This window comes from Triplophysa rosa, linkage group LG7 (genome assembly GCF_024868665.1).
Source record: "Triplophysa rosa linkage group LG7, Trosa_1v2, whole genome shotgun sequence".
Taxonomy (NCBI): Eukaryota; Metazoa; Chordata; class Actinopteri; order Cypriniformes; family Nemacheilidae; genus Triplophysa; species Triplophysa rosa.
Genome location: NC_079896.1, coordinates 4,012,088 through 4,036,724, shown reverse-complemented (window position 1 = coordinate 4,036,724; position 24,637 = coordinate 4,012,088). Strand labels below are relative to the sequence as shown.

Here is a 24,637-nt window from a genome sequence, read left to right as displayed (position 1 = left end):
GGCTATTCCTAGATTCTAGAACGTGTTATGGTCTTCTTCTGCAGTGCGGTTTTAGAGTTCCCGCACGAGAGCGCCCTCTGGCTTTCGGATGCAGCAGCATTTTCCCGTACATCGCTCAAAAGCTGTGCATAAATCACGTGATATTTATCGTCGGTTTATCGTGACAGCCCTACATTTTTATCAGTCCACCAGCACCAGCAGAGTTAGCAAAACACTGACATCCAACATTTCGTTTATCTCAAAAGTGAACATGTTAACTTTGGCAGCCCTTGTGAAGACACAAACAGACAATCTCCCACATTTGAAGAGTCTGATAACTAACAACACACTAGATATCGCCATCGTAAAGGTTGAACCCCCATCAGACGCAGTTCAAATCAGTGTGGCTGTCGCTCCACGTGAGCCTGCCAATGCCCGTCCTCAAGGGAAGAACCTCGACATGGGCTTGCTCACTATTCATCAGCCTTGCTACCCCCTGGCGGTACTGGGCATGCTAAACCCAGAACGAGCAAACAGAACATTATCTCGGATCCACGGATCACAGCCTAGCACAAAAGCCTTGGGAGCAGCGGGGAGGATATGGAAGCGTGTGGCCAGGAGGCCGTGTGTGGACGGCAATGAGCAGTCAGTCACTTGTGAGTACCATATGCTAATGCTTTATGGCCTATTTCTGCTTGATGCTGTCTCTCCCAAATGTATAGACATGTATGTATGAGTGCCACTGAGGTTAATAACCTAAGACTGAGATTATACTATGATTGAATTAAAAGTTAAATGCGGTTTATTGAACACATTATTTAATGGAGCTTGCTAGTGCATCATCAATATTCATTATTAGTCATTTAACTTATGCGTATAAATCATCCTGCACCGCTCAGGCAGGAATGAAATAAAATTACATTTCTAAACGATCAGAAGTAGCCTACACCTGGCAGCTAATAATGTGGGGGGAAACTCGTAGATTTACATAAAGAGAGGTATTCGAGCCTTGTCTTAAAGGCTGGCACTAGCTTTTTTTCACTTGTAAACACGTAACGTTAACGTACAGCAACACGCTACATGTTAGCAACTGCATAGCAACGCCCTGCCAACCACGTCTTCCACGAGTCTATTCTTAATTGTAATGAAACCTGTTTTGTAATTTTGCGACAATTTGTTATATCAATTATAAAACAAAAACGATAACTTCACCTGCCTCTAAGCAGCTAACGTCACTAAAGCCACGCGCACCTGTTTAGCCCACCGGAAGTGAAAACTATTGTAAATAAAGTGTTGCAGTGCGCCGCTTCTAAACTCTTGCCAATAGTTAATGCAGAAATGTATTGCTAGTTCACGTTACATGTAAAGCTAAGATGAGCAACAGCAAATACAAATCTGAAAACGAAGCGTTACCGTCGTGACAGAGTCAAAACAGCCTCCACAGAAGCGGGTGCAGGGGGTGTGATTCCCGGAGTGAAGAGTCCGCCGTGATCCGCTGCAATCTCGTGTTCAAATCTCTAATCATTGAATCATTCTGACAACGGAATTTTTTATTTTTTTAAAAAATAGAAGTAAATCAAAGTTTGGTATTACTATGAATCGTGTTGAAGCAAGAAACATTATTACAATACGATTGTAATGCCTCGTTTATTTTATTCTTATATATATTCGTGTATTCTTGTATTTTTATATATATTTTATAAAAATAGACTTATATTATTGAGTGTGACTATTCTCTCTTTCTCTTATTAAATAATACACATTATATAGGCTATAATGTAAATTATATAAATTACATTTATTCATTTCATCCAAAGTGACTTACAAATGAGAACAAATATTATATATATAATAATTACAGTCATTAAAATAATTTAAAAAATAATCAGTTACAGAAATTCATTACTATTGTATATTAGACCTACACATAAATGTGGGTGTGTGCGCATGCCTGTGTGTTAATCTATTATTAATAAAATCACATTTTCTTCTTTCTCTGATTCTTCGGTTTTATGTGTCGCAGAATATACTGCAGTCTATTTTTAGGGAATTGTGCAGTCACCAAAACGAAATATATTTACAAATAAAAGTGATGCTTTCTCCTCCACACTCATGGAGGATGTAAATTGTAAGAGTGTATCACTTTCAACCGAATGGAATGCATTCTCACCGATACCCATTTTTATCAAAATACAGTATTTTCCCACCATAAGATCAACCACTTTTGCACTCTTAGATGAAATGGCATGCAAATGTGACAACACTTGCATAACTCATGCATAATCATTTGCAAAGTTAAATCTTTGTGTATGCACAGATGACAAAATCTGTGCACACTCAAAGTTTTAGAGTTGTTCAAAGTTTTCAAAGCAGGCGCAGCTCTCCTGGGTATGAATTTACTGCAGTGAAAATGCTGCTTTACTAGACCAATATGATTCAGCATCAACAATGAGGAAATAAGTCTGTTTATTTGATAGCATCTTTGTAAATTCAGATCAATAATGCAGACTGTTTCATTAGTTTTCCTATTCTCTTTATGGCACTCTAAAAATGTTTTTTTCTCAATCCTAGCTTGTTTATAAGATAAGCATGAAAGATGTTGCTCTTCAATACTGTATAAGAACAATGCAATTATTATGACTGCTTCACACAAATCCCAAATCATGACTTTGGGGAAGCAAATGATGTAATGTGCATATATGTGCTGCACTGAAAACCAAACAGAGATATAAAGGGAATGAATGGAATAATAACCTGAGACCCGGCATTGCCCATTGGGAGAAACATAAAAGATATTTTGAGAAATGTATAAATGGTTATGTGTTCAATGGGTCCAGTGTTGTTTGGTTACCAACGCTCTTCAAAATATCTTCTTTTGTGTTCTGCAGAAGAAAGAAAAACTCATACAGGTTTTGAGTGACATGAGTAATGAGTATGAGCAACATCTGACATATAGGCTGAAAATATTAAAAACAAGAAATGAAGCATGTGAGCAATAATGACCTGGTCATTCAGTATATAGGAGATGGTGACCTCTAGTGGTAGGGTGGTATAACTAGTCACACCCCCACACTAGATGATCTATATTTATTACCTTTGCAATAATGGCAAATCTTTTTAACACAACCTGACATCCAGGCAAGCCCTCTTGACAACAATATGACAAACCTGGTTATAATTTTCTCAATTTAAAAACAGTTTTGCCGAATCAGCTATTGTCAGGTAAACTGGGGCATATAAAACCAGAGAGAGTTTATAGAAGATTATGGCTGAGTTATTGCTTTTATTATCAGATACCAGAATCGAGTGTTTGAAGTCTTAAAAAGTTGAAGTTATGCCATTTAATTAGTGCAAACTTTCGACTGCTGCAGTACATGTGAAAAAAGCTAATTTTCCAAACTCATTGACATAACAATAAATCTTAGATTATTTTTGAATTAAAACCGAGGCACATATTCAGCATAACCCAGATTATAGCATACTTACTCATTTTTACGCCTCGTGCTCAACCCCTGGTCAACACAAATCATATACTCACTGCCTGTTTTTTTTCTTTTAGACTTCATATTGTCTATGATCCTGCATGAGGACCAAATGAGTGATTGGATTAGACCTGCGAAATGTTACAGACAGACAGATTCATTCCAACGAAGTTTGCCATTGGTTCACAGATAGAGGCTAATCGATACGTTACAGTGTTTAATCTCTCAGAAGCAGATGAGGGAAAAATGAAAGCGAGAGAGTCAATCTATAAAGCGTCTCAGATCTAATGAACTGTCCTTCGGCTCCTATCAATCTCTTCTTTAGTGTCAGATATGGAGTTCACAGGGTGCATTAATTTGAAGCCACTGGGATGCAATTGTGATTAATGTTTTCTTGTCTAACTAAATAAGGCACATGGCGTCTAGACCTGCCGGCTTCAATCAAGAATCGAGAAAATCAGATGACCAGTCTGCTGTAAATGGTGTATGGTGCATTCTAAAAATGTTGGGTTGCGTCATGGTTGGGTAAAATATGGACAAACCCAACCATTGGTTTAAATGAACCTAGAAAATGTAATGTTTCTTAAATATATGTGTACATATATGTTTGTGTATTTATTAGAGCTGTCAAACGATTAATCGCGATTAATCGCATCCAGAACAAAGTTTGTGTTTACATAATGTTTATCTATGTACTGTGCATAATAATTTTGTATTTATAAATACAAACACATACACATGAATACATATTTAGGAAATATTTAAATATATTTATTTATATTTACCAATAATTGAAATTAGAAATAAATGTTTATAATTTTTTTGATTTTTCTTAAATATATGCATGTATGTGTATGTGTTAATAAATACAAAATTATTATGCACAGTATACAGATATATATTATGTAAACACAAACTTTTATTCTGGATGTGATTAATCGCGATTAATCGTTTGACAGCCCTAATATTTATATATGCATAAACATACATGCCACATACATATAATATACAAACACAAACATTTATTTTGGAATCGATTCATCGCGATTAATCGATTTGACATCATTAGTCAATATAAACCCAATAGTTGGATAACCATGCCGTTGGAGGTTACCTAAATAGAGTGTAGCCTTCTGGTTTTTATGGTTTAACAATCTTGTAGCTCAATTGCTGGAAAATTGTGTTAACAACACAAATGTTGTGTGTTTGTTTCCCAGTAAACACACATACTGAAAAATCTATATCTTGAATGCATTGAAGTCACTTTGAATAAAAACATCAGCCAAATGCACAAAGGTAACATGCTTTCAACATAAATATGATTCTTATACATTTGGCAAAGAAAGTGGGGTTCAGAATCAATAAACAGAAAACGATAGGGAATATCTCACCATCTCAGTACTTTGCAAATGTAAATGTACCCAACGCAGGTAACCTGCGACAGCTTTAACTTGCGGTTATAGTGGAATTGTCAAGACTGTTCTAAATACAGGATGGCCTTTCGGATGGCAAAGCCTTACCTTGAGGTGACAGAGCTTGTCACAACCCTGTGACAACACGGGGAATAGAAAAAAAATAAATTAACGTAACGTACAAGAATAGCGCTCATTATAATGGGCCGCCCCACCACATGTCACCGCCTCTGTCTGTTGGAGAACTGGACACGTCGGTGACAAGGGGGTCTTGCATATTTTCAAACTTGTTTACAGTTATTGTTGGTGCGCCTCTCAGGTCTTGCAAAGTTTCAGTGACAGTTGACTCAGTGCACAGCGGTTATATTTGGGCTGTTGAGTGTCACAAAGAAACAGCGTGGATATCATCCCAACGCGTAGAGTCGCAAAGCCACATAAAGCTGACAGATAAGCATAGCCTGTATGCAGCCTTTTACTGACGATCTGCAGAGAAAACAGTCGACATCTCAACCGTCCGTCAAGCCTGCCTGGGTTATACGTAGAGTTCAGTGCAAGGAAAAACTGACACATGAATAAAATACAGAAAGGTGGACAGACAGGAAAGGCCATAACGGTGCTTTATTGGACAAAATGTGATTTTTATTGCCTGTTAAATTCTTTAAACGATTTATGGGTTGATTTACCCATAAAGTCTACAGAATAGCTTTGTGGTGCTATTAAAACATTGTTACTTTGTACATTAAGACCAGCCTGACAGGTTCACCCAAATATGAAAGTTCAGTACTTGTTAACATTAGTTAATGCATTAGCTAACAATATACGATAATTCTACATCACTTATTCATCTCCGTTCATGTTCATTTCAGCATTTACTTATACATTACTGTATAAAATAAAATATAAATGTTAACATTGGTTAATGAACTAACATGACTGACATCAACACGAACAAAGATGAATCAATGCTGAAAAACTGTATTGCTTATTGCAAGTTTATAGGATCTAATGCATTAAACAAATACAACCCTATTAAAAAGTGTTACAGTCAAAAGTACAACACGTCTTGCACCCACATAAACTTTGAAATGTAGCATTTCAAAGTAACCAGACATTGGATTTGCAAGCACATTTTAGAAACGTTTGCCAGGCTACCCAAAAAAAGGCACACAAACTTAAATTCCCTGTAAACAGATTTCTGCATCATAAATCGACAACCTCACAAACATGTATTTACTGTAACTGAAAGAACATCAGAAATCTGCACACCACAGCAAGATGCTGGAAATCTAGGCTTAAAGGGATACTTCACCCAAAAATCTAAATTCTGTCATCGTTTAGTCACCTACGTTTACATTTAGTCATTTAGCAGACGCTTTTATCCAAAGCGACTTACAGATGAGGGAAACAATGGAAGCAATTGGAACAACATAAGGACAACAAAAAGTGCAATAAATGAAAACTGGTCTCATATAGCCTACCACAGTATACAGAGCTGAGATTATTTTTTTATTGAAAGAGTAGAAAAGAGATTGAAGTCAGAACTGATCAGTCAGGTGTTGGCGGAAGAGATGTGTTTTCAGACGGTTCTTAAAGATGGCTACAGAATCTGCTGATCTTGTAGCAGAGAGCAGATCATTCCATAAATGTGGAACCGATCCCGAGAAGGTACGTGAGAGAGATTTTTGACCTTTTTGGGATGGCACCACAAGACGTCGTTCGTTTGCAGAGCGAAGGGATCTGGCGGGTATATAAGTCTGCATTAGCGAGTAAAGGTAAGGGGCTGCCAAATCAGTGGTGGTCTTGTAGGCCAGGAGCAGAGTCTTGAATTTGATTCGAGCGACTATAGGGAGCCAATGTGACCTAATGAAGAGAGGAGTGACGTGCGCTCTCTTCGGTTCATTGAAGACCACTCTTGCTGCCGCATTTTGGATCATCTGTAGAGGTTTGGTTGTGCAAGCTGGACGTCCAGCCAGTGGCGCTTTGCAGTAGTCCAGTCTGGACAGAACAAGAGCCTGGGCTAGGACTTGCATAGCATGCTGGGATAGGAAAGGTCTAATTTTCCTAATACTGTAGAGGATGAATCTACAGGACCGGGTGGTGCTGGCAACATGATCAGTGAAGTAAAGCTGATCGTCGATCACCACTCCCAGGTTTCTGGCCGTTCTGGAAGATGTGATGGTTGAGCACCTACGAGTTGTTCCAAATCTGTATACATTTCTTTGTTCTGATGAAGATATTTGGAAGAATGCTTATAATTAAACAGATCTCAACCCCCATTGACTCCTATAGTAGGAAAAATTAGTTTATCATTTTTTTGTTCTGTTGAACACAAAAGAAGACATTTTGAAGAATGTAGGACAGCAAACTTTTTTTTCAAGTCGATGGGGGGCAAAATCTCTCTGGTTATAAGCATTCTTCCAAATATCTTTCTCTGTGTTCATCAGTACAAAGAAATTTATACAGATTTGGAACAACTCGAAGTTGAGTAAATGATGACAGAATTTTCATTTTTGGGTGAAGTATCCCTTTAACTGTACTGAACATCCAAGTCTAGACTAACCCAGATTTTTTCATATTGACTGTAGCACCGTAAAAGCCATTCTTCAAGTCTGAGGCTGACATTTCACCCAGAAGGGAAGTGTTAAGTGTAATCCCACTCAGCAAGACCCCAAGAACAACTGCCTGACAGAAAATCATGCCCATTATACTTGACATTTCCCAACAGCTATACGCCTCTTATTGTAAACTCATACATGTGAGAATACTTATGAGCTTCTTATATATCTATTCTGAAATATTTAATCATTCATTTGTGATATTACAGGAACAAGAGATGAAATCAACAAATAAACAGTGTAGTCATCTATACTATTCTGAGATGTGAGAATGTTTTATACTGTTTTTAAATCATTATATGAAGCTTGTTTGACAAACAATTTGATTAAAAAATAAATGTAATCTGTTTAAGTTCACTGAAATTGGTTCACTCTTTTATTTACCTGTACAAAAAACGAACAAAGTGCAAGTAATGAAAAAGAAAAGCCAATATGCCATCACACGCTGTTTCAAAACAAGAACGCCGAACAAAGACAGAGTGGTTCCTTATAAATGCAATCTCTGCCTATGACAAGAAAAAGCAGGGGGGAATAAGAGAAAGAGATATGATATAAAAACATTTGAGGAGAAAAATGATTCGAGCTATAGAATAAGCTTAAACCACTAATAAAATGCCTTTGATTTTGTTTTCTAAATAATTATGATGATGAAAGGCTAATGTTTTTAGTTCAAGTAAAGCAATGATCACGTTTGGAGCGCAAAACAGCATTTAGGCTTGAGAGAACATAGAGCTAAATCAAAATAAGAAACAACCATTTTATTTAAGGATATTCTAAATTTAGGGCGTTGGAATTGATTAAAGCGCAGTTTCAAATGTACACAGTTTAATGAAACATTAAAAAACAAAGTCAAGTTCATTAATGAAGATTTTATGTTGACGCCAAGGACAGGATTCCAATGAAAAATGCACTCTCTTTGTCATAAAACTAACAAAGCATGGCTTTAGCAATTGAAGGAGTTCTCGAGAATAAATGTATGGATATTTATGTGGTTCACGATTTTACAAGTAAGGGTTTTTATTAGCCTATACTCTCGAATTTGTGACGGCAGTAAAAAAAAGGAACCATTCCGCCATCTACTGGTCAAAATATGCGACATTCCATTACACATTTGAGAGTAAGGTAGGGACTGCTTAAATGCACAGTAACATTATACAGTTGACACAGTCAAAACCTTAAAAAACAACAACAAAAATTGTTACATTTGAAAACGTTTTAATATGGTTAACACTTAATAATCTGTCCCTGATCTCTGGCCATCTGGTCTTTCAGGTACTTGATTTTGATTGTATAATACTCTTCCTGTAGCTGCAACACTTTTTCCTGTCTGCGGAGCACAGACATCTGTAGATCTGTCTCTTCTGTCGATTGTGTGGGTTGGGGCGAAAGAGGCAGTGTGATATTTGATTGGTCGTCGTTAGTACGTTTCAAAGATGCAACGTCTACGATGACAGGAATCTCAGACGGAAGGTATTTCTCCTCCTCTTCCTCTTGTGAGATCGCACTTTCGTTTTCAGTTTCCATTCTGTGAGAAGACAAAATTAAATAGTAAATGATGAGAATATTGTCATTTTGGGGTCAATAAATACAGCAGGATCATACGTGTTTGACAGAGGCACAAGACTTACCCCGGCGAGTCGTATGGTGCCGTGTAGCTAGTGCTTGCAAAAGAAGAGGACCCCTGGTTGTAATGAGCGTGTTTGTGGTAAGGCCCAGATGCAGGCCGGGACGGGTGGTGTATAAATTCCTTTAAGAGGTTCCCTTGGAACTCCATCATTTCCTTCCACATCGACATCAGACTTGCCCTTTCTTCCTTCTGCTCCTCCCTGGCTTCTCTACGCAACCGTTCCTCATACTCTCTCTCGTCCTGGATATGGAAAGCTTCTTCATCTCCTATGGATTCAGCAATGTGGTCTTTTTTTGCCTTTTTCTTTGGAGGCTCAGTAACTAAAAGTACAGCACATGACAGCCAGTTATTGCACATCTTCCGTTTTTAATGACAAATAAACCAGACCAAACATCGGCGTAACTTCCTCAAACATTTAGAATCAGACCGTTACAGTCTACATGGAAATTCTATGCTGTATTTACTTGGACTGAAAATACAACTATTCATCTTCAATACAAAGATGAAAGAAAACAAAGTTCTAAGGTTGTCATTACAGGTACAAGTATGAACCACAACGTTTTCTCATGACAACAACCAGAACAACATTTCTATATGTAGTGCGGGGCTTTATTCCAGTGGGATTTAATGGTATTCTTTGGTTCACATCCAAAAACTCAACACATTTTTAGTAGAGACTAGGGTTGGAAAGGAGAGGGGAATTTCCCATAAATCATTGGAAACTTTCCAGTGGAAGTTAAGCTGGGAAATTTTGGAAAAAGTCCAAGTTGGGAACTTAACGGAAATTTACAGGAATTAACTGGACATTTGTGGGAATTTATACAAACCGTTTCAAATCCAAATATATATAAAAATGTTCTTCACTTATCATAAGCAAACATGCATGCAAACTAATACCCACTTAAATATAAACATTTTGACATGATACATTTGTGAGTAGTTTTAACTCGAATCAGCTTTGAGTGTTTCAGTCAGTCTTTAATCATGTCTAAATCTGAATCATTTTCACTTTGAATGGAAGCCGAAGAACTCTTGCCTGGTGGTGTTGCTTGTTTTAAGCTCTGGGGAAACTCTGGGCACTTGGATATATGCTTCTGCATCTTTGTGGCATTCTTAACATAGCTATTTCCACAGTATTTGCAAATGTACATAGCCTTTCCTTCTACACTGGCTGAGATGAAATGTATCCACACATCAGACAACGGACGTGGCATTGTTCTGTAGAATAAGATTAGACAAAAACACTAATGCAGTGACATGCATGGATATACACTACCGTTTGAAAGTTTTGAAACACTCACTTAATCTTCATTTTTATATGTTTTAGAATAATAGAAAACTCCTATGAAAAACTATGAAATACCACAACAATAGAGACAGAAAAAGGCTCAAAATAAGAACATGCTAGATTACACGATATGATAACAATCTTTTAAGTGGTTAGTGAAATGGTGTGAGCTATCTTTATTTTAGTCGCTAGCAAGCTACTGTATAAACATTTTTAAATGTAGTTTTTGAGAATAAAACTTTAATTTTATAGATCAAATATATTTTCCGTAGTAATATTATAAAAACTTACTTGACTGTATGTAGTCCCTGGGCTCAAATACAGAAGTGTCCTACTACTGCTCTAAATGATTCTGGAAATTATCTGTTTATGTGACGTCGGAATGCTCAGTGTGTGTAGGGGGTGTGGCCTCATATACCAAGTTGCAGGAAGTGCGTTGTGCAAGGGATTAAAGAAAGCACAGGGTGACGTTTCAGAAACTTAAATTACATTTGTTTGTTTTTCACTACGCGTAAATTCCCTGCTCTGGTTTTAACTGCAATTTTGCAACTTTCCAGTTTATTCCCGGTAATTCCAATATATTCCCGTTAACTCCCATGGAAAGTTTCCCAAGCAGGAACCCACCTTTTGGTGTGATATCCGTCTCTTCATCATTACTGACCGATACCTCAATGTCAGTGGATCTGTTTTCTTCGATGGACGTGCTTTGGGGTTCTTCGAGTTTCACGTTTTTAGCATTAGGCACCGAGGTGTTTGCGGGGCGCCTGGTCCCCCAGATGGACTTGCAAAGATCGTAAAAACTCCAATAAACTCTACCGAGGCCGCTGTTTTTGTGATGCTCATGAATTTTCCGAAATTTATTTCTGAGGGTCTTTAGTTTGTTCGTGACCTGTCGATGGCTTCTGTTTATCCCCTGCGCGCGGAGGAGCCTCGTGATTTCGCCGTAAATGAGAGAATCGCGAACGGTTCCGCTAATCTGCCGACTTAACTCTTCGTTTCCTCGGATGCGGAGCAGCGCTCTCGTCTCGGATTCCGTCCAGTTTCTTTCTACGTACCTTTCTTCGCTCATTTTGTAGCGCTGAAAGGTTGAGAATCCAGAGGGTTTGTTTACACACGAGACAACAGATTTCGTCTCCCGCGGCAAATAGGCCTTCCAGTATTCGCATCAGTTCAAAGTCCCTCTAAGGAAAGTCATCGCATGCAGCTATTTTAGTCATACAAGACCAAGTCCTATCTACTTGTATTGGGGAAGATTGGTAACTTTAAAATCGCGTGCTGAGGTCACAATTAAACAATATATGACATCAAGACTATATAACACTGTACCAAAATGTTGCTTCTTAATCTTAAATTGCGTTAAAAACTCTTTACAGGCTGCGACTGCGCATGCGCGAGGGTTTAGAGCCCGTCCCCCAAAAATAATTACTCTTTGACGATTGGCTCTTTTTACTGGAAGGGGAACTTCATTCGCTGGAGTGGCTATACTGAGTGTTGCACTTTCCCCCATTCACAGTAATAGCACTGAGTCGTCTTGATAATATCCATACTCTTTGGTATAAAATAAATGAATTATTTTCAATTTCATCAATATCATGAAATCAGATGCTTAACCTGATGATGATAAAAACGACCATCAGTGTTCAATTTAATTTATATTTCACGATGGGATTGTTGCAAAGTAACTTAAAAAAAAAAATCATTTTAACACAAAAATCTGATATAGAAAAAAAATGAAAAAATTGTAAACCAAAATAATACAATAATAATGAGATTAAAAAAAACAATATAACAGACAGGAACAGATACATAAGATGGCAGCCTTCACAGTGCACCAGCCAGAATGACATATTTTAGAATAGAATAGAATAGAATAGAATGAGCTTTATTGGCCAAGTATGTTTCCACATACGAGGAATTTGTTATAGTGACAGAAGCTCCACAGTGCAACAGAAAGACAGCAACAGGACAGAACACAGATGATAAAAAAATAATAATATACATTAATATAGAAATAGGCAATGTACAAAACAGCAAAAACACAATATACAATATAGACAATTATGTATGTACAGGTCTGATATGTGCAAATTTGGTGAATCAATAATGTAAAATAGAGTTGTGTGTTCCGCGTTTAATGTCAAGTGTTCATAAGATATACGACTACGATTATAAAGACTACAATTAAAATTACTTTAAAAAAGCTTTTTATTATCTATTCAAAACGGTGCCTACTTACTAACCAGTTTATTGCCATCTTGTATGCTTCATTATGTGCTGACACAGTGAAATGGCAACACCCAAAAAGAGCTTTAAATTAATAATAACAGCCCACTATTATTTGTATCATCTTGTATCAATCGTACTCGATTTAAAATCCTCAATCTTTCTTTTGCCAGTTAAGTATAGTTGTATATCTTAAATAAAACTATTAATTATTAAAAAGAAATAGCATACACAGGAAATACTGTATAATTCACATTTTAAAGCGTTTCCTGTCATTGTAGTCCAACACAGAGCTTTACCACGTTGGAATCTGTGCGCAGGAAAGGACAGTGAACGTCGTATCCCAGAGTGCATCGCGACGACAGCTTCTTCCTCGCGACAAAAATGGCGGCTCCTTTAACATTCCTGCTAATAGTGGCTGTTACAATAAGAGCCGTTTTATTCCGATCCAGTTTGGCAGAATTAATTTCGGAGAGGGTCGAGGTTGTGTCGCCTTTGAATGCGTGGAAACGAGGTTTGTTCGTGCATTTTGTCTACATGGATTTGCTGTTTGGTGTTGGTTTGCATTGCAGCTTCATTGCTTGCTGAGCTGTCAAATAAAGACACGCTTTTAAAGACATTGACTGCGCGGGATGCTTTCATAGTTTATTTATGCTTTGATGGCTGTTAATGATATTACTGTCATTTTTTCAACTGATCAAAAATGTTCAACTGCAACTAATGCTTTGTTGGGCAGATATTGACTTTAGCAAGTCTTAAAGGGATAGTTCACCCAAAAATGAAAATTCTGTCATCATTTACTCACCCTCTTGTCATTTCAAACCTGCATGACTTTCTTTCTTCTGCAGAACACAAACGAAGATATTTTGAAGAATGTTGATAACCGAACAGCGGTGGCAGCCATTGACTTCTATTGTATGGACACAAAACCAATGCAGTCGAATGGCTGCCATCGCTGTTCGGTCAACAACAGTTTTCAAAATATCTTCTTTAGTGTTCTGCGGAAGAAAGAAACTCACACAGGTTTGACATGACAAGAGGGTGAGTAAACGATGGCAGAATTTTCATTTTTGGGTGAACTATAACCTTAACACCCCAATTTTAACCTATAAATCTCTCATATTACTTGCAACAACTATAATAATTTGGCAGAATGTATGCACAACAATGTGGTTGGTTTGTGTATATTTTAAACAGTTGTGGAGGGTCTTGCCTTGTTGGATTTGGGGGTCTCGCCTTACTCAGGAGATGTGTTTCATGAAGTAAGTTCACTCATTTGGTGTACCTTTTAGAATATATATATATATATATATATATATATAATGATCAATTCTTTTCAATTGTGCTTAAATGTTAGCATTTGAATATTTCTATGTCTTTCTTCCAGACACCCCTTATGATATATTTTTTTCATTTTATGGTCGACTATGCAGAGATCGTTTTCATAGTAAGTACTTTGTTGACATCTCAGTGGTGAATGGTGTGCTACTTTAAATGTCTCATGGTTTAGGTTGATGCCAACAGGACGTCTGAGGAAATATTTTGAGATTTTTAAGTGTTTTTTTGATTGTCGTCACCAGATAGCAGATGGTATTACAGCAGTGGCTCTCTATCTATCAATCCAGACTTATAACAAGAATGTGGTAAGTTTTGTTATACAGTACCATTTTGTTAGGTTTAAGCAGTGCATACGTCACAAGTTATTGTAAATGTTTTCATTTTTTGTGTTTTGTGTGTGCGTACTTCATAGTTTAGAAAACAGAAGTATGCCTTGGAATCGGATCGGTATCCACACGATAGTTTGGAGCTTCTCCGCTCTCCCAAGGAGATGTTCTACATTCCTCTCAAGGTTGCCATGTTGTAAGTATATTTTTTTATTCAAAAAAGATAGTGTTTTTAATAACGTTTCAACTAAGGCGTTAATTATGGTGTATTGTTTGTCTTGCAGTTATTTGTTAAACCCCTTCACTATTCTGTCTTGTGTGGCCAAGTCGACATGTGGACTGAACAATGCCATTATAGCTCTCTTCATCCTCTGTACACTAAACGGTAAGCGCTCCTGAAGTGTGTTTGACACTTGGTCTTGGATTGCATCCCAATTCACTTTCTTCTACAACACATTGCTCGAGTGGTGAAAGTAAAGTACACACTTTTGGGAATCTACATTTATTTTACATTTGTTCATTTAGCAGATGCTTTTATCCAAAGCGACTTACAAATGAGAGAACGTTTAACGGTTTGTCAACAAAACTGAGATCAGACATATTGAGGGTCAGCAGTCTTGAGTTATTATGAAGATGTTAAAAAAAAGTCCCATTCAGACCAAGCACAATAAAGATAAAGTTTTAAAAATCAAAGTTTATTTTAATTTATAAAGCTTAGCATTTCCAATGTAAAACTGTGGCGTGTGAGCTTCGAATAAACACAACAATATCATCTGCTGTGGATGCTAATAGTTATTCTTGGTGTGAAAAGACCTTCAGAGCTGTTATGATTAAGTATTGTTTGTAGATGTTCATGACATTATCTATAGCTTACAGTATTGTACATGCTTACCACGTGTTGCCTTTTATTTCTTCAGGTAGTGCCTTGTTGAGCGGGATATTTCTAGCGTTGGCCACGACTCAGTCTATCTATCCTCTGACTCTGTTCGCTCCTGCTCTACTGTTTCTCCTTCAGGTGAGTCTAGAATACAAAACAACTTTAAAACATCAGTCAAAATAAATGTTTAGTAGTGCAGTAGGGCTGTCACAATATCTGATTTTTGCTACACGGTTATTGTGGTCAAATGAATTCACAATGTTAGCCGGATATCTATGCAATCTTAAAAAAAAATGTTATTGTCAAATTCATTTTTAATGGAGTTTATTTTGCTTTTTTTTTGCCAATGAATCCCACTCAAAAAAGAGAGAGTATCAGTATTGCACTGTCCCATTTTTTAAAATCAATATCCTGTCTTAATGTTTCTGATTCAAGCAATATATTTTCTTCCATGCTTTGATTCAAAAGTACTAGAATATGATGCAGGCCAGACTTGAACCTGCATCTTTTTGGGAGTTTCATGACCTCTCTTGGCTGTCTTTCAGAGGTTGTATATCCCTGTGAATCTGTGGAGGAGCAGTTTCTGGCTCTTTACTTCTCAGTATGTCTTCATATATGTGGGCAGCGTGGTGGTCATCACTGGACTCTCTTTCTTTCTCCTGGGCTCCTGGGATTTCATCCCTTCTGTTTATGGATTCATGTGAGTTCGCACTCAGTGCACTCATTACAAGCATTTCCTGTTTTGTTAGACATTTTATTGCTAACGAAGCTTTATACACTTTTATTAAAGATTGACGAGATAACAGTTAAATTGTTGTTGTTTTGATGTGCAATGGTCATATCTTATCATCACACTGTTTTTTAGATGATGATGTTTGAGCTGTGCATTTTATGATTTTGGTCGTGTGTTTTCCACAGTTTAACTGTTCCAGATCTTACCCCGAACATGGGACTCTTCTGGTATTTCTTCGCCGAGATGTTCGAGCACTTTCGTCTCTTCTTCATCTGCGTCTTCCAGATCAATGTCTTTTTTTACACCATTCCTCTCTCCATCAAACTCAAGTAGGTCCCTGATACAGCTGATCATGTGCAGAGATAGAGATAGAGAGGCAAAAGTAATGAACATTAAATGATCATTATAGACAGTTTCAAAGCAATAAACAAACGTTACTGCGTATGTGCGCTTTTGTAGCCCAAACTTAACTTCCGGTACACATCCGCAAAGACTAGAGTCCCTGTAGATTACTTCTGATAACAAGCAAAAGAAATAACAAGTAAATTACATTAGCTAACAAAAGCCAGTATTATTTTGGGTTACCAGAAGTAGAACCGTTACTTGGCTAATCTTAAATGTGACAAAGTTACACGACCCATTCGACAAATTGTTTATTTAAAAAAAAAATGAATATACAATAAAATGTTAATAGAAATTGATACAAATAAAACAAACACAGACATGACCGAAGTTAAGTTTGGGCCAGACGCATGCATCCGGTTTATCTATACAATAAAAATGAAACTGCAATCGTCTTCCAGAAGGTCTTTTAGTATAATTAATATTTATAGCACCCTCGTAATCACAAAAGAAGAAATCTGCATTATTTCGCATGTTTTAATTCATTTTGCATCTAAACGAAGATCGTCATGTTCACTTAATGGATTTCTCCCCAGATTACAATGATAAACTATTACAAATATGGTTGAATGTAAATTTTTGCATGTCGTAACAGCAGTTGTTCTGGTACGCGTGGGACTTTCCTGTAAAGGCATGAGACTCATTTGAATATGTTTGACTGTACACAGGGAGCATCCAGTGTTCCTCATCTTTATGCAGATTGCCATTATCTCCATCTTTAAGTCGTACCCCACAGTAGGAGACGTCGCTCTCTACATGGCATTTCTACCAGCCTGGGATCATCTCTACAGATGTGAGAATCCCTTTTATCTGCTTTAAAGGACCTCACGGGTTTGACATTTTCTCTTGTGTTGACGGACTATTCGCTTCACATTTGCATAGCAAATGATTTACGTCAGTGTCTTGCGTTTGATAAATTACCAATTTTGACAGATTGTACACTCTGACATGTTTATAATCGAACCATTTACAGTTCCTGATTTTCTCCTTATAATATATTGTCTGCGCAACATTTCTTCATTTTTTCCCTCAAGTTTTGAGAAACATCTTTCTGGTGTCATGCGTGCTGCTGGCGTGCTCTGCGCTATTTCCTGTACTTTGGCATCTCTGGATCTATGCTGGCAGTGCCAACTCCAACTTCTACTACGCCATCACCTTGCTCTTCAACGTTGGACAGGTACAGTTTGAATAAAACATCAGAACTTGTACAGGCAGAGCATCCGTTTGGTTATCTGGTCGCTCATTAGACCTTGACCTGGTGTTGGTGTTTAAATACATTTATTTAATTAAACCTACCAATACTCTTTTTTACATGCAAACATGGTGGTACTTGTTTTTAACAATATAACTCACTAACTTGATGTTAAGAGGGTTTGGCTAAGATGATGTTTTTACCGCTACCTGGCTGACCAATAGCGAGTGGAAAATCGATGTAGGAACAAGGTTTCATTATTCATTAACTTGTATCAGTTTCAGCCAAACAGGCGCGTATTAAGTTCGCCAGTGAAAGAGCTGTTTATCTCATAGACACGTGCACCTGATTCACAATCTGAGATCACGTTCCTCCTTTTCCGTCAAAAATATGTTGTGGAGATGAGAAGTATCTCACCCATGACCATTCCTCCAATTGTTTACTGTATGCACGAACACTAAGAAATTGTTTTTTCTGAATAATACCCGAGTCAGGAAACTACAAGCAATTAACATTTTAATTTAGTCTTGTATATAAAATCTACTTTAAAATTCACAGTATATCCTATAGATGACATATTTTTGTTTTGTTTGTGTGTCCGCTCCCCAACAGATCCTACTGGTGTCGGACTACTTCTACGCGTACCTGCGTCGAGAACATCACCTGACTCACGGTCTGTACCTGAAGAAGAAGGATGGAACTGAAGCCACGCTGGTGTTAAAATGACCCTCAATCATCGGACTGAGAGACCTCACCGGCTGCCTCACGCCCCCATATCCATCGTTTCTCTTGTCTTCTTTTTTTATTTATGGTTTACATTTTATTTATCATTATGCTCTAACTTCTGTCTGCTCCCGCTTTCATGTAATTCTCCACTGTTTTTCTTTTGGGCATCTGTGAGTTTTACCTCATGTTTGGATGTGGGACCAAAGCTGTTTGTAAGACTTTGACAAAAGTGACTGAGAGACTATTTTTCTTCTATGAATGCTTTTGTTGTTTGCAGTCCTGGTCAGCAGAGGGCGTAACACGACAATGCTAACTCGCCCAAACTGACTGACCCTTCAGGGCCTTCGGGGAGGTTTATCAGACCATCCAATATGGAGAGTTTATAAACTATGAATACGATTTTTGTCAAATAAGTCATATAAGTAGCTCCAGGTCTTTTTGTACTTTTTTTGCTCGTTTTTATTTTTTGTTAACCTGCACTGCGATTTTATTTATTCCAATCGTGCCACTCTTTGATTTGCGTGAGATTAGAAACCACACGCCTAAACCACACCTGCAGTGAATTCTGAAGCACCCGGCAAGCTTTGGACCCAGAATGCCACGTGACATCATGTGATCCAAACAATTGCACAGCTATTTGATAGTCCCTCTTCTTTGTATTCCTTGAATGAGGAATTTTACATTGTCTGTATTGCTTTCAGAATTTTCCTTTTCTCAGATAATCTGCGCTTTGACCAGGTAGAAGAATGTAAACATAAGATTGTGAGGTCGTCTGATCCAAAGTCTAGTATGTGAAAGTTATCACTTCAGTCATAAAGGATGCAGACAGCCAAGGTTTACAAACAAATGATATCTCGTCGGTGCATTTAAATGCAATATGTTGTTAACGATAACAGAAAGCAAATTAACATTTTTATGTAAAAGAACAAAGTTTTCGTCAGTATTGTACTGTATAGTGACCTACAGGACTAATATTATATATTGACTGAAGCTACTGACCTTGATGACATCATTATTCTTAACATTATTATTTTATAAGTAATTAATGTTGACTTGGTGAGAGGTACTTTGTTCATGCATTTGCTTTTATTTACACATTAATAAAGGGACAAAGTGGTAAAAAAAAAACGTACCTTAGTTGAATGTGTTTGCAACGTGTTTGTCGGTACTAAACTGGACATGTTTTGTATGGAATGGAGAATGTTATAAAGTGGATAGCATGATTAAGGGCTTATCCTGCTCACATAAGGAATGGTGCAGGGATTTTTTATTTGAAAAACTTCTCTCTGTTTTTGAATGACTATTCACTTCACTACACTATTACGAAAATGTGCACACTTGTATTATTCATCACTTATGTTTCATCCTGGCCCTGTTCCCTATTGGAGCCAAGAGTGAGTTTGGCTGGTTGTCATAACACTGATTTTAAATGATTTGTAAATTCTTTGATGAAAATGCCAATAAAGAATATTTCTCATTTGTCTCGTTTTCAGTTCAACCACAACCTGATTACCGTTTGCCACATGTTGTCAAACCTCCAGAAAACTTCTCCACCCGTTTTGGTCGGTTATTTGGGTGTGTTCCAAGAAGTCTTATGATTTGTTTACTTTAAGACAAAAGGCCTTTATTTTCAGCCTTTTACTGTCATGGGTTTTCATGAGAAACCTGAAGTGTAATCTGTTCTGTCAGCGGGGATTGTATGTCAGAGTTCAAGTGAATAGCATTGCCATTATTAGATCATCAGAGAAAAGAATACAAGCATTCAATGTAGTCCAGTAGCTGTGGATCTTCGCAAATGATTAGTCTGTTGTGAAATATAGCTGTCATTGACTAACATACTTTCCTATAAGCTTTGTACGTATAGATGACAGATTTGCTTTCATGAGTGTGTAGCCCTGTTACGAGTAAACGGTAAAAAAATTAGTTCTGTTTCCAGAAAACTGAATGAAATAAAAGCACTTGAGATTCAGTTTCAATTGCATAAATGTGTATAATAGGCCAGAGTTAATGGTGTGTTCTTTTTAAAATAATGGAAACAAAAATACAACATTAAGGTATCTATCAACCATAGTTAACATTCTCCTACACACTAAACATTTTACAGAATTTTACTGTTTTCCCACATAATTTTGAGATACGGCCATATTGTCAAATTACAGTGAAAAGATGGCAAATTTACATGAAAAATGTGTAATTTTACGTGAAGAAAAGCAATTTTACATCTTTTTCTGGCACCGCAGCTGAACATATTATGTAAAATAACATTCCACCCAAAAATGATCTGTCATTAATTATCCCAAACCTGTGTAAATTTCTTGTTCTGTTGAACACAAAGAAAGATATTTGGAAAAATGTTAGCAACTAACATTTCTGGGACATCATTGACTATCATAGTAGAAGAAAACTGAAATGGTAGTCAAAGGTGCCCTAGAACTGTTTGATTTCCTATAATCTTCAAAATATCTCATTTTGTGTTCCAACAGAACAAAAAAAATTAGAATTTTTTTTCCTTGCATGAAGGTCAATGGTGTCCCAGAGATGTCAGTTGCTAACATTTTCCCAAATATGTGTCTTTGTGTTCATCAGAACAAATACATTTGTACAGGTCTTAAACAATTTGAGGGTAGGTAAATGAAGACAGAATTTTCATTTCTGTATCCCTTTAAAAAGAGTATGTGACTTTATATAATATGTGATATAAGCATTATAACAAAGTATGTGAATACATTTACTGTATAATATATGGTGCTTTACGCATTACATTCTATGCCAGACCTAAAATGCAATAATTCATATGGGTCCCTGCACCTGGTCCCTTGTATCCTAAATTTTATGGTAGTAATCTCAGATTTGGAAAGTATATTGTCTGTAGTAGGATGACACATCTAACAAAATAGCGAGATTATGTTTTTTATTTAACATTAAATTTAAGCCAGACTTCATTGTAAAAGTCACAATGACAATGCAAATACAGTAGCAACCACATTATTCAAATAAGTTTTTTGGTCTGTATACGTGGGCGTGTCCTTTCACCTTATTCAATGGAGATAGTTATAGGGTTGTTAGGAAGATAACATGATCATAGACTTTTTTTATAGATAATTTACGTTTGAATGTTTATCTTTAACGATTTGTCTATAAATGTGACAACTTGACAGTTCTAGTAAATCATAAGTGAATATTTCAGTGATAGTTTTGTTTCACTTAAATGTGTAATTTTACATGAAAAAAGGTAATTTTACAATCTTTTTCTATAGCACCGCAGCTGCCAGAAGATTTGTTTTTATAGTGAACATATGTAAAATAATGCTCCACCCAAAAATGATCTGTCATTAATTATTCCAAACCTGTGTAAATTTTTTGTTCTGTTGAACAGAAAGATATTTGAAAAAATGTTAGCAACATTTCTGGGACATCATTGACTATCAGTAGAAAAAACTGAAATGGTAGTCAAAGGTGCCCTAGAACTGTTTGATTTCCTATAATCTTCAAAATATCTCATTTTGTGTTCAACAGAACAAAAAAAAGATACAATAATTTTTCCTTCAATGAAAGTCAATGATGTCCCAGAGATGTCGCTAACATTTTCCCAAATATGTGTCTTTGTGTTCATCAGAACAAATACATTTGTACAGGTTTTAAACAATTTGAGGGTAAGTCAATGAAGACAGAATTTTCATTTCTGGGTGGAGTGTCTCTTTGAAAAGAGGAATTGACTTTATATAATATGTGATATAAGCATTATCTATGACCAGACCTAAAATGCAATGCTTCATTTTATGAAGTACGCAATATACTGTAGGGTCCCTGCACCTGGTCCCTTATATTTAGTAGCCTATATTTTATGGTAGTATTTGGAAAGTGTTGTCTGTAGTACGATCTAACAAAATAGCAAGATTATGTTTTTATTAACATTGAATTTAAGCCAGACTTCATTGTAAAAGTCACAATGACAATGCACATACAGTAGCAACCACATTATTCAAATACATTATTTTGTCTGTATGTGGGCGTGTCCTTTCACCTTATTCAATGGAGATAGTTATAGGGTTTTTAGGAAGATATCCTGATCATAGACATTTTTTATAGATCATTTTCATTTAAATGTTTATCTTTAACGATTTGTCTATAAATGTGACAACTTGACAGTTCTGGTAAATCATAAGTGAATATTTCAGTGATTGTTTGACTTATCTATTTTGACTTGAGTAATTGGTTTTACATTGTTAACAATAGTCTTGCCAACTACATCTTAAGTTTACAGCACAATTCATTCACATGTCACACTGAGACCACAGCACTTTCTGCATGCACTGTCTGGATAATGTTGCATAAGCATTTACATAACTTCTCCACAACCACAACCGTTGAATCAGACTTAACCTTTACATTTCCTTAAGCAGATGCCTATACAACCCGACTGAGGGAGCATTAAACACTAAACAAATGAGATGGCATTAAACATTGAACCATTCTTTTTCTCCTGAGCTGGTCAGGCGACATATTGTTTTGACACAGACTCGGTTTCCTTTGTGAGTCCCGTTGACTCTTGGATAGACTAAAGGGAAATGCTTTTAGAAGCCTATTGAAAAGAGCCACTCATCAAATGGAAACTTGTTGAGTCATATGCTGACCAGCCAGCCGATGTAGGAGGCTCCTGGGGTCCAGGGTTAAAAGGAAAACTTTTGGTCTACGACAAAATGTTTGATAGAAACCACTTGTTACAAACAGGAAAATGTACCCACGCCATAATTTTAAAGGTAAAACTTGATGTGTGATTACTTTAAAACTCAGTGGAGTGTATAAAACAAGTGAAATGCAAACAGGTTCATTTAATAGAATTACAAAAAGTGAGTTTAATTATCCAGATATGTGTCAAAACATTAAATGCATTACACTGCTTTTACTTAAGGCTAAAATACACAAGACTTTTTCCCAGATTTTCAGTCTGGACTTGTTGCAGAAAGTCTGAGCCAGTCTGCAAATTTTATCAGTTGGCGTGTTTCTATCTGAAACTGTCAAAAAGTCTGCAAGTGTATGATGTCTGTTCAGATTTTAAAAGTCTTGTTGTGTATTCCAGCCATTAAATCGTTCTTTTTTTAAAGATTTTTATTATCCAGTGAGATTGTGATGACACATTTAATCTTCTAATCTGGAATTTTCCAAGAACATTCCGAACGTTCTAGTCCTTCCCATCATTTTATCCACCCATCAATAGACATTTTCATATGATAATGATGATGTCTTTTTTACAAGTAGCCTACTTTTTTTATAAATCTCCTTCATGTGAAAACCAACATGGGTTATTGTACAAGTTTCTTTACTTTCAATGTGCCTTTGCAACGGTAATACAGAAGCACTGTTCGCGTTTGCTGATTGGCCGATGCGGAGCAATCAGGGGTTAGATCATCTTCAATGAGTGGAAAACTACGGGCTCGAAGAGGCGTTTGCAACCTTTGGCAACATACCAATCATAGTTCGAAGTGTCATGTCTTTTAGTCAATGATTGGTTGGCCTGGGACGGGTAGTGAAGAATTATAAAACCCATTGCCGTTTAATCTTTGAAAACACATTTACACGTTGGACAGGTTTAATCTTGCAAAAAGACACCTGTACTGTCCAAGAACGTTCTGAACGTTCTAGTCCTTCCCACCCCAGACATTTTCATAGACGTTATGATTATGTCATTATTTTCTGGACAATGGTACCATTTTACAATCGTTGATTTCTTACAAATTTTCCATTGTAATCTCACTGTACCTCAGTCCTTGTAAATATCACAACAAATATTGTAATCTTCCGCTGATATCAAAATACCATGGTAGTACTATCTGATACCACTATATCAGATAAAGGCCACAATAGCCTACATTTTTTGTAAATGTCCTTCATATAATTATTTCACACGTAAAATTTCACCTATTGTGAGAAAGTCTTATTTCACAACAAAAGAAAAACCACGGGGGCAAGCATGAGAAAAGAATGAGGATTTAAGTTATTAGTTGTTCTCAACAATGAAAACATTCTTTCGTTATGGGAAGGTTGGGGGTCATGAAGCATGTCACCCAGTCACGAACCACTGTTTTCTCAACTGTACGTTCAGAGTGTCTTTTGTAAATGTGTACTGTAATAAATCGAAATGTGTTACTATCACTTATTACAAACAAACCATATCTTGACTAATAAGAAAGACCCCGCCTACAGTACACTGTTAAGATTTTACATCTACCTTTCATTGTGCCGTTGCAAGGTTAATACAGCAGCACCGTTCGCGTTTGCTGATTGGCTGATGCCGGGAAGCAGGCCAATCGGGGATCTTCAGGAAAACAAGGTCGAAGCTTTCGTCATTCGGCACCACACCAATCATAGTCCTAAACGTCACGTCTTTTGGTCAATGATTGGCTGGCATGGGCCGGA

The 24,637-nt window shown here is 36.8% G+C and overlaps 2 protein-coding genes across 4 annotated transcripts; one reads left to right on the top strand and one right to left on the bottom strand.

Moving 5' to 3' along the window:
• Nucleotides 1–7,742: 7,742 nt before the first annotated feature.
• On the bottom strand, nt 7,743–12,997 carry si:dkey-6e2.2 (uncharacterized). 3 transcript variants are annotated; one of them, XM_057338554.1, is made up of 4 exons: nt 11,028–12,997; nt 10,152–10,333; nt 9,117–9,435; nt 7,743–9,013 (listed from the first exon to the last, which is right to left on the bottom strand). In XM_057338554.1, the coding sequence occupies exons 2-4, from the start codon at nt 10,327–10,329 to the stop codon at nt 8,713–8,715; spliced, it is 798 nt and encodes a 265-aa protein (XP_057194537.1). In that variant the 5' UTR covers nt 10,330–10,333; nt 11,028–12,997; the 3' UTR covers nt 7,743–8,712. The 3 variants fall into 3 exon arrangements, with proteins under 3 accessions (XP_057194537.1, XP_057194536.1, XP_057194535.1); XM_057338553.1 differs by lacking the exon at nt 11,028–12,997 and adding an exon at nt 10,695–10,766; XM_057338552.1 differs by lacking the exon at nt 10,152–10,333 and having other exon boundaries at nt 7,748–9,013.
• On the top strand, nt 10,846–19,691 carry pigu (phosphatidylinositol glycan anchor biosynthesis, class U). The gene is made up of 13 exons (XM_057338550.1): nt 10,846–10,970; nt 12,908–13,140; nt 13,824–13,888; nt 14,014–14,073; nt 14,207–14,269; nt 14,377–14,486; nt 14,575–14,675; nt 15,208–15,305; nt 15,713–15,867; nt 16,086–16,229; nt 16,971–17,095; nt 17,337–17,479; nt 18,107–19,691. Exons 2-13 carry the CDS (start codon nt 13,011–13,013, stop codon nt 18,218–18,220), a joined length of 1,308 nt encoding a protein of 435 aa, XP_057194533.1. The 5' UTR covers nt 10,846–10,970; nt 12,908–13,010; the 3' UTR covers nt 18,221–19,691.
• Nucleotides 19,692–24,637: the final 4,946 nt, after the last annotated feature.

Excerpts from the sequence above, each read along its gene's own strand:
- pigu (XM_057338550.1), top strand. The coding sequence starts at position 13,011 with ATGGCGGCTCCTTTAACATTCCTGCTAATAGTGGCTGTTACAATAAGA. Across the intron at positions 13,141-13,823 it reads TTTGAATGCGTGGAAACGAG|TTGTGGAGGGTCTTGCCTTG; the intron begins GTTTGTTCGTGC and ends TATTTTAAACAG. Across the intron at positions 14,676-15,207 it reads CATCCTCTGTACACTAAACG|GTAGTGCCTTGTTGAGCGGG; the intron begins GTAAGCGCTCCT and ends TTATTTCTTCAG.
- si:dkey-6e2.2 (XM_057338552.1), bottom strand. The coding sequence starts at position 11,472 with ATGAGCGAAGAAAGGTACGTAGAAAGAAACTGGACGGAATCCGAGACG. Across the intron at positions 9,436-11,027 it reads GACGGATATCACACCAAAAG|TTACTGAGCCTCCAAAGAAA; the intron begins GTGGGTTCCTGC and ends CTGTACTTTTAG. Across the intron at positions 9,014-9,116 it reads GCACCATACGACTCGCCGGG|AATGGAAACTGAAAACGAAA; the intron begins GTAAGTCTTGTG and ends GTCTTCTCACAG.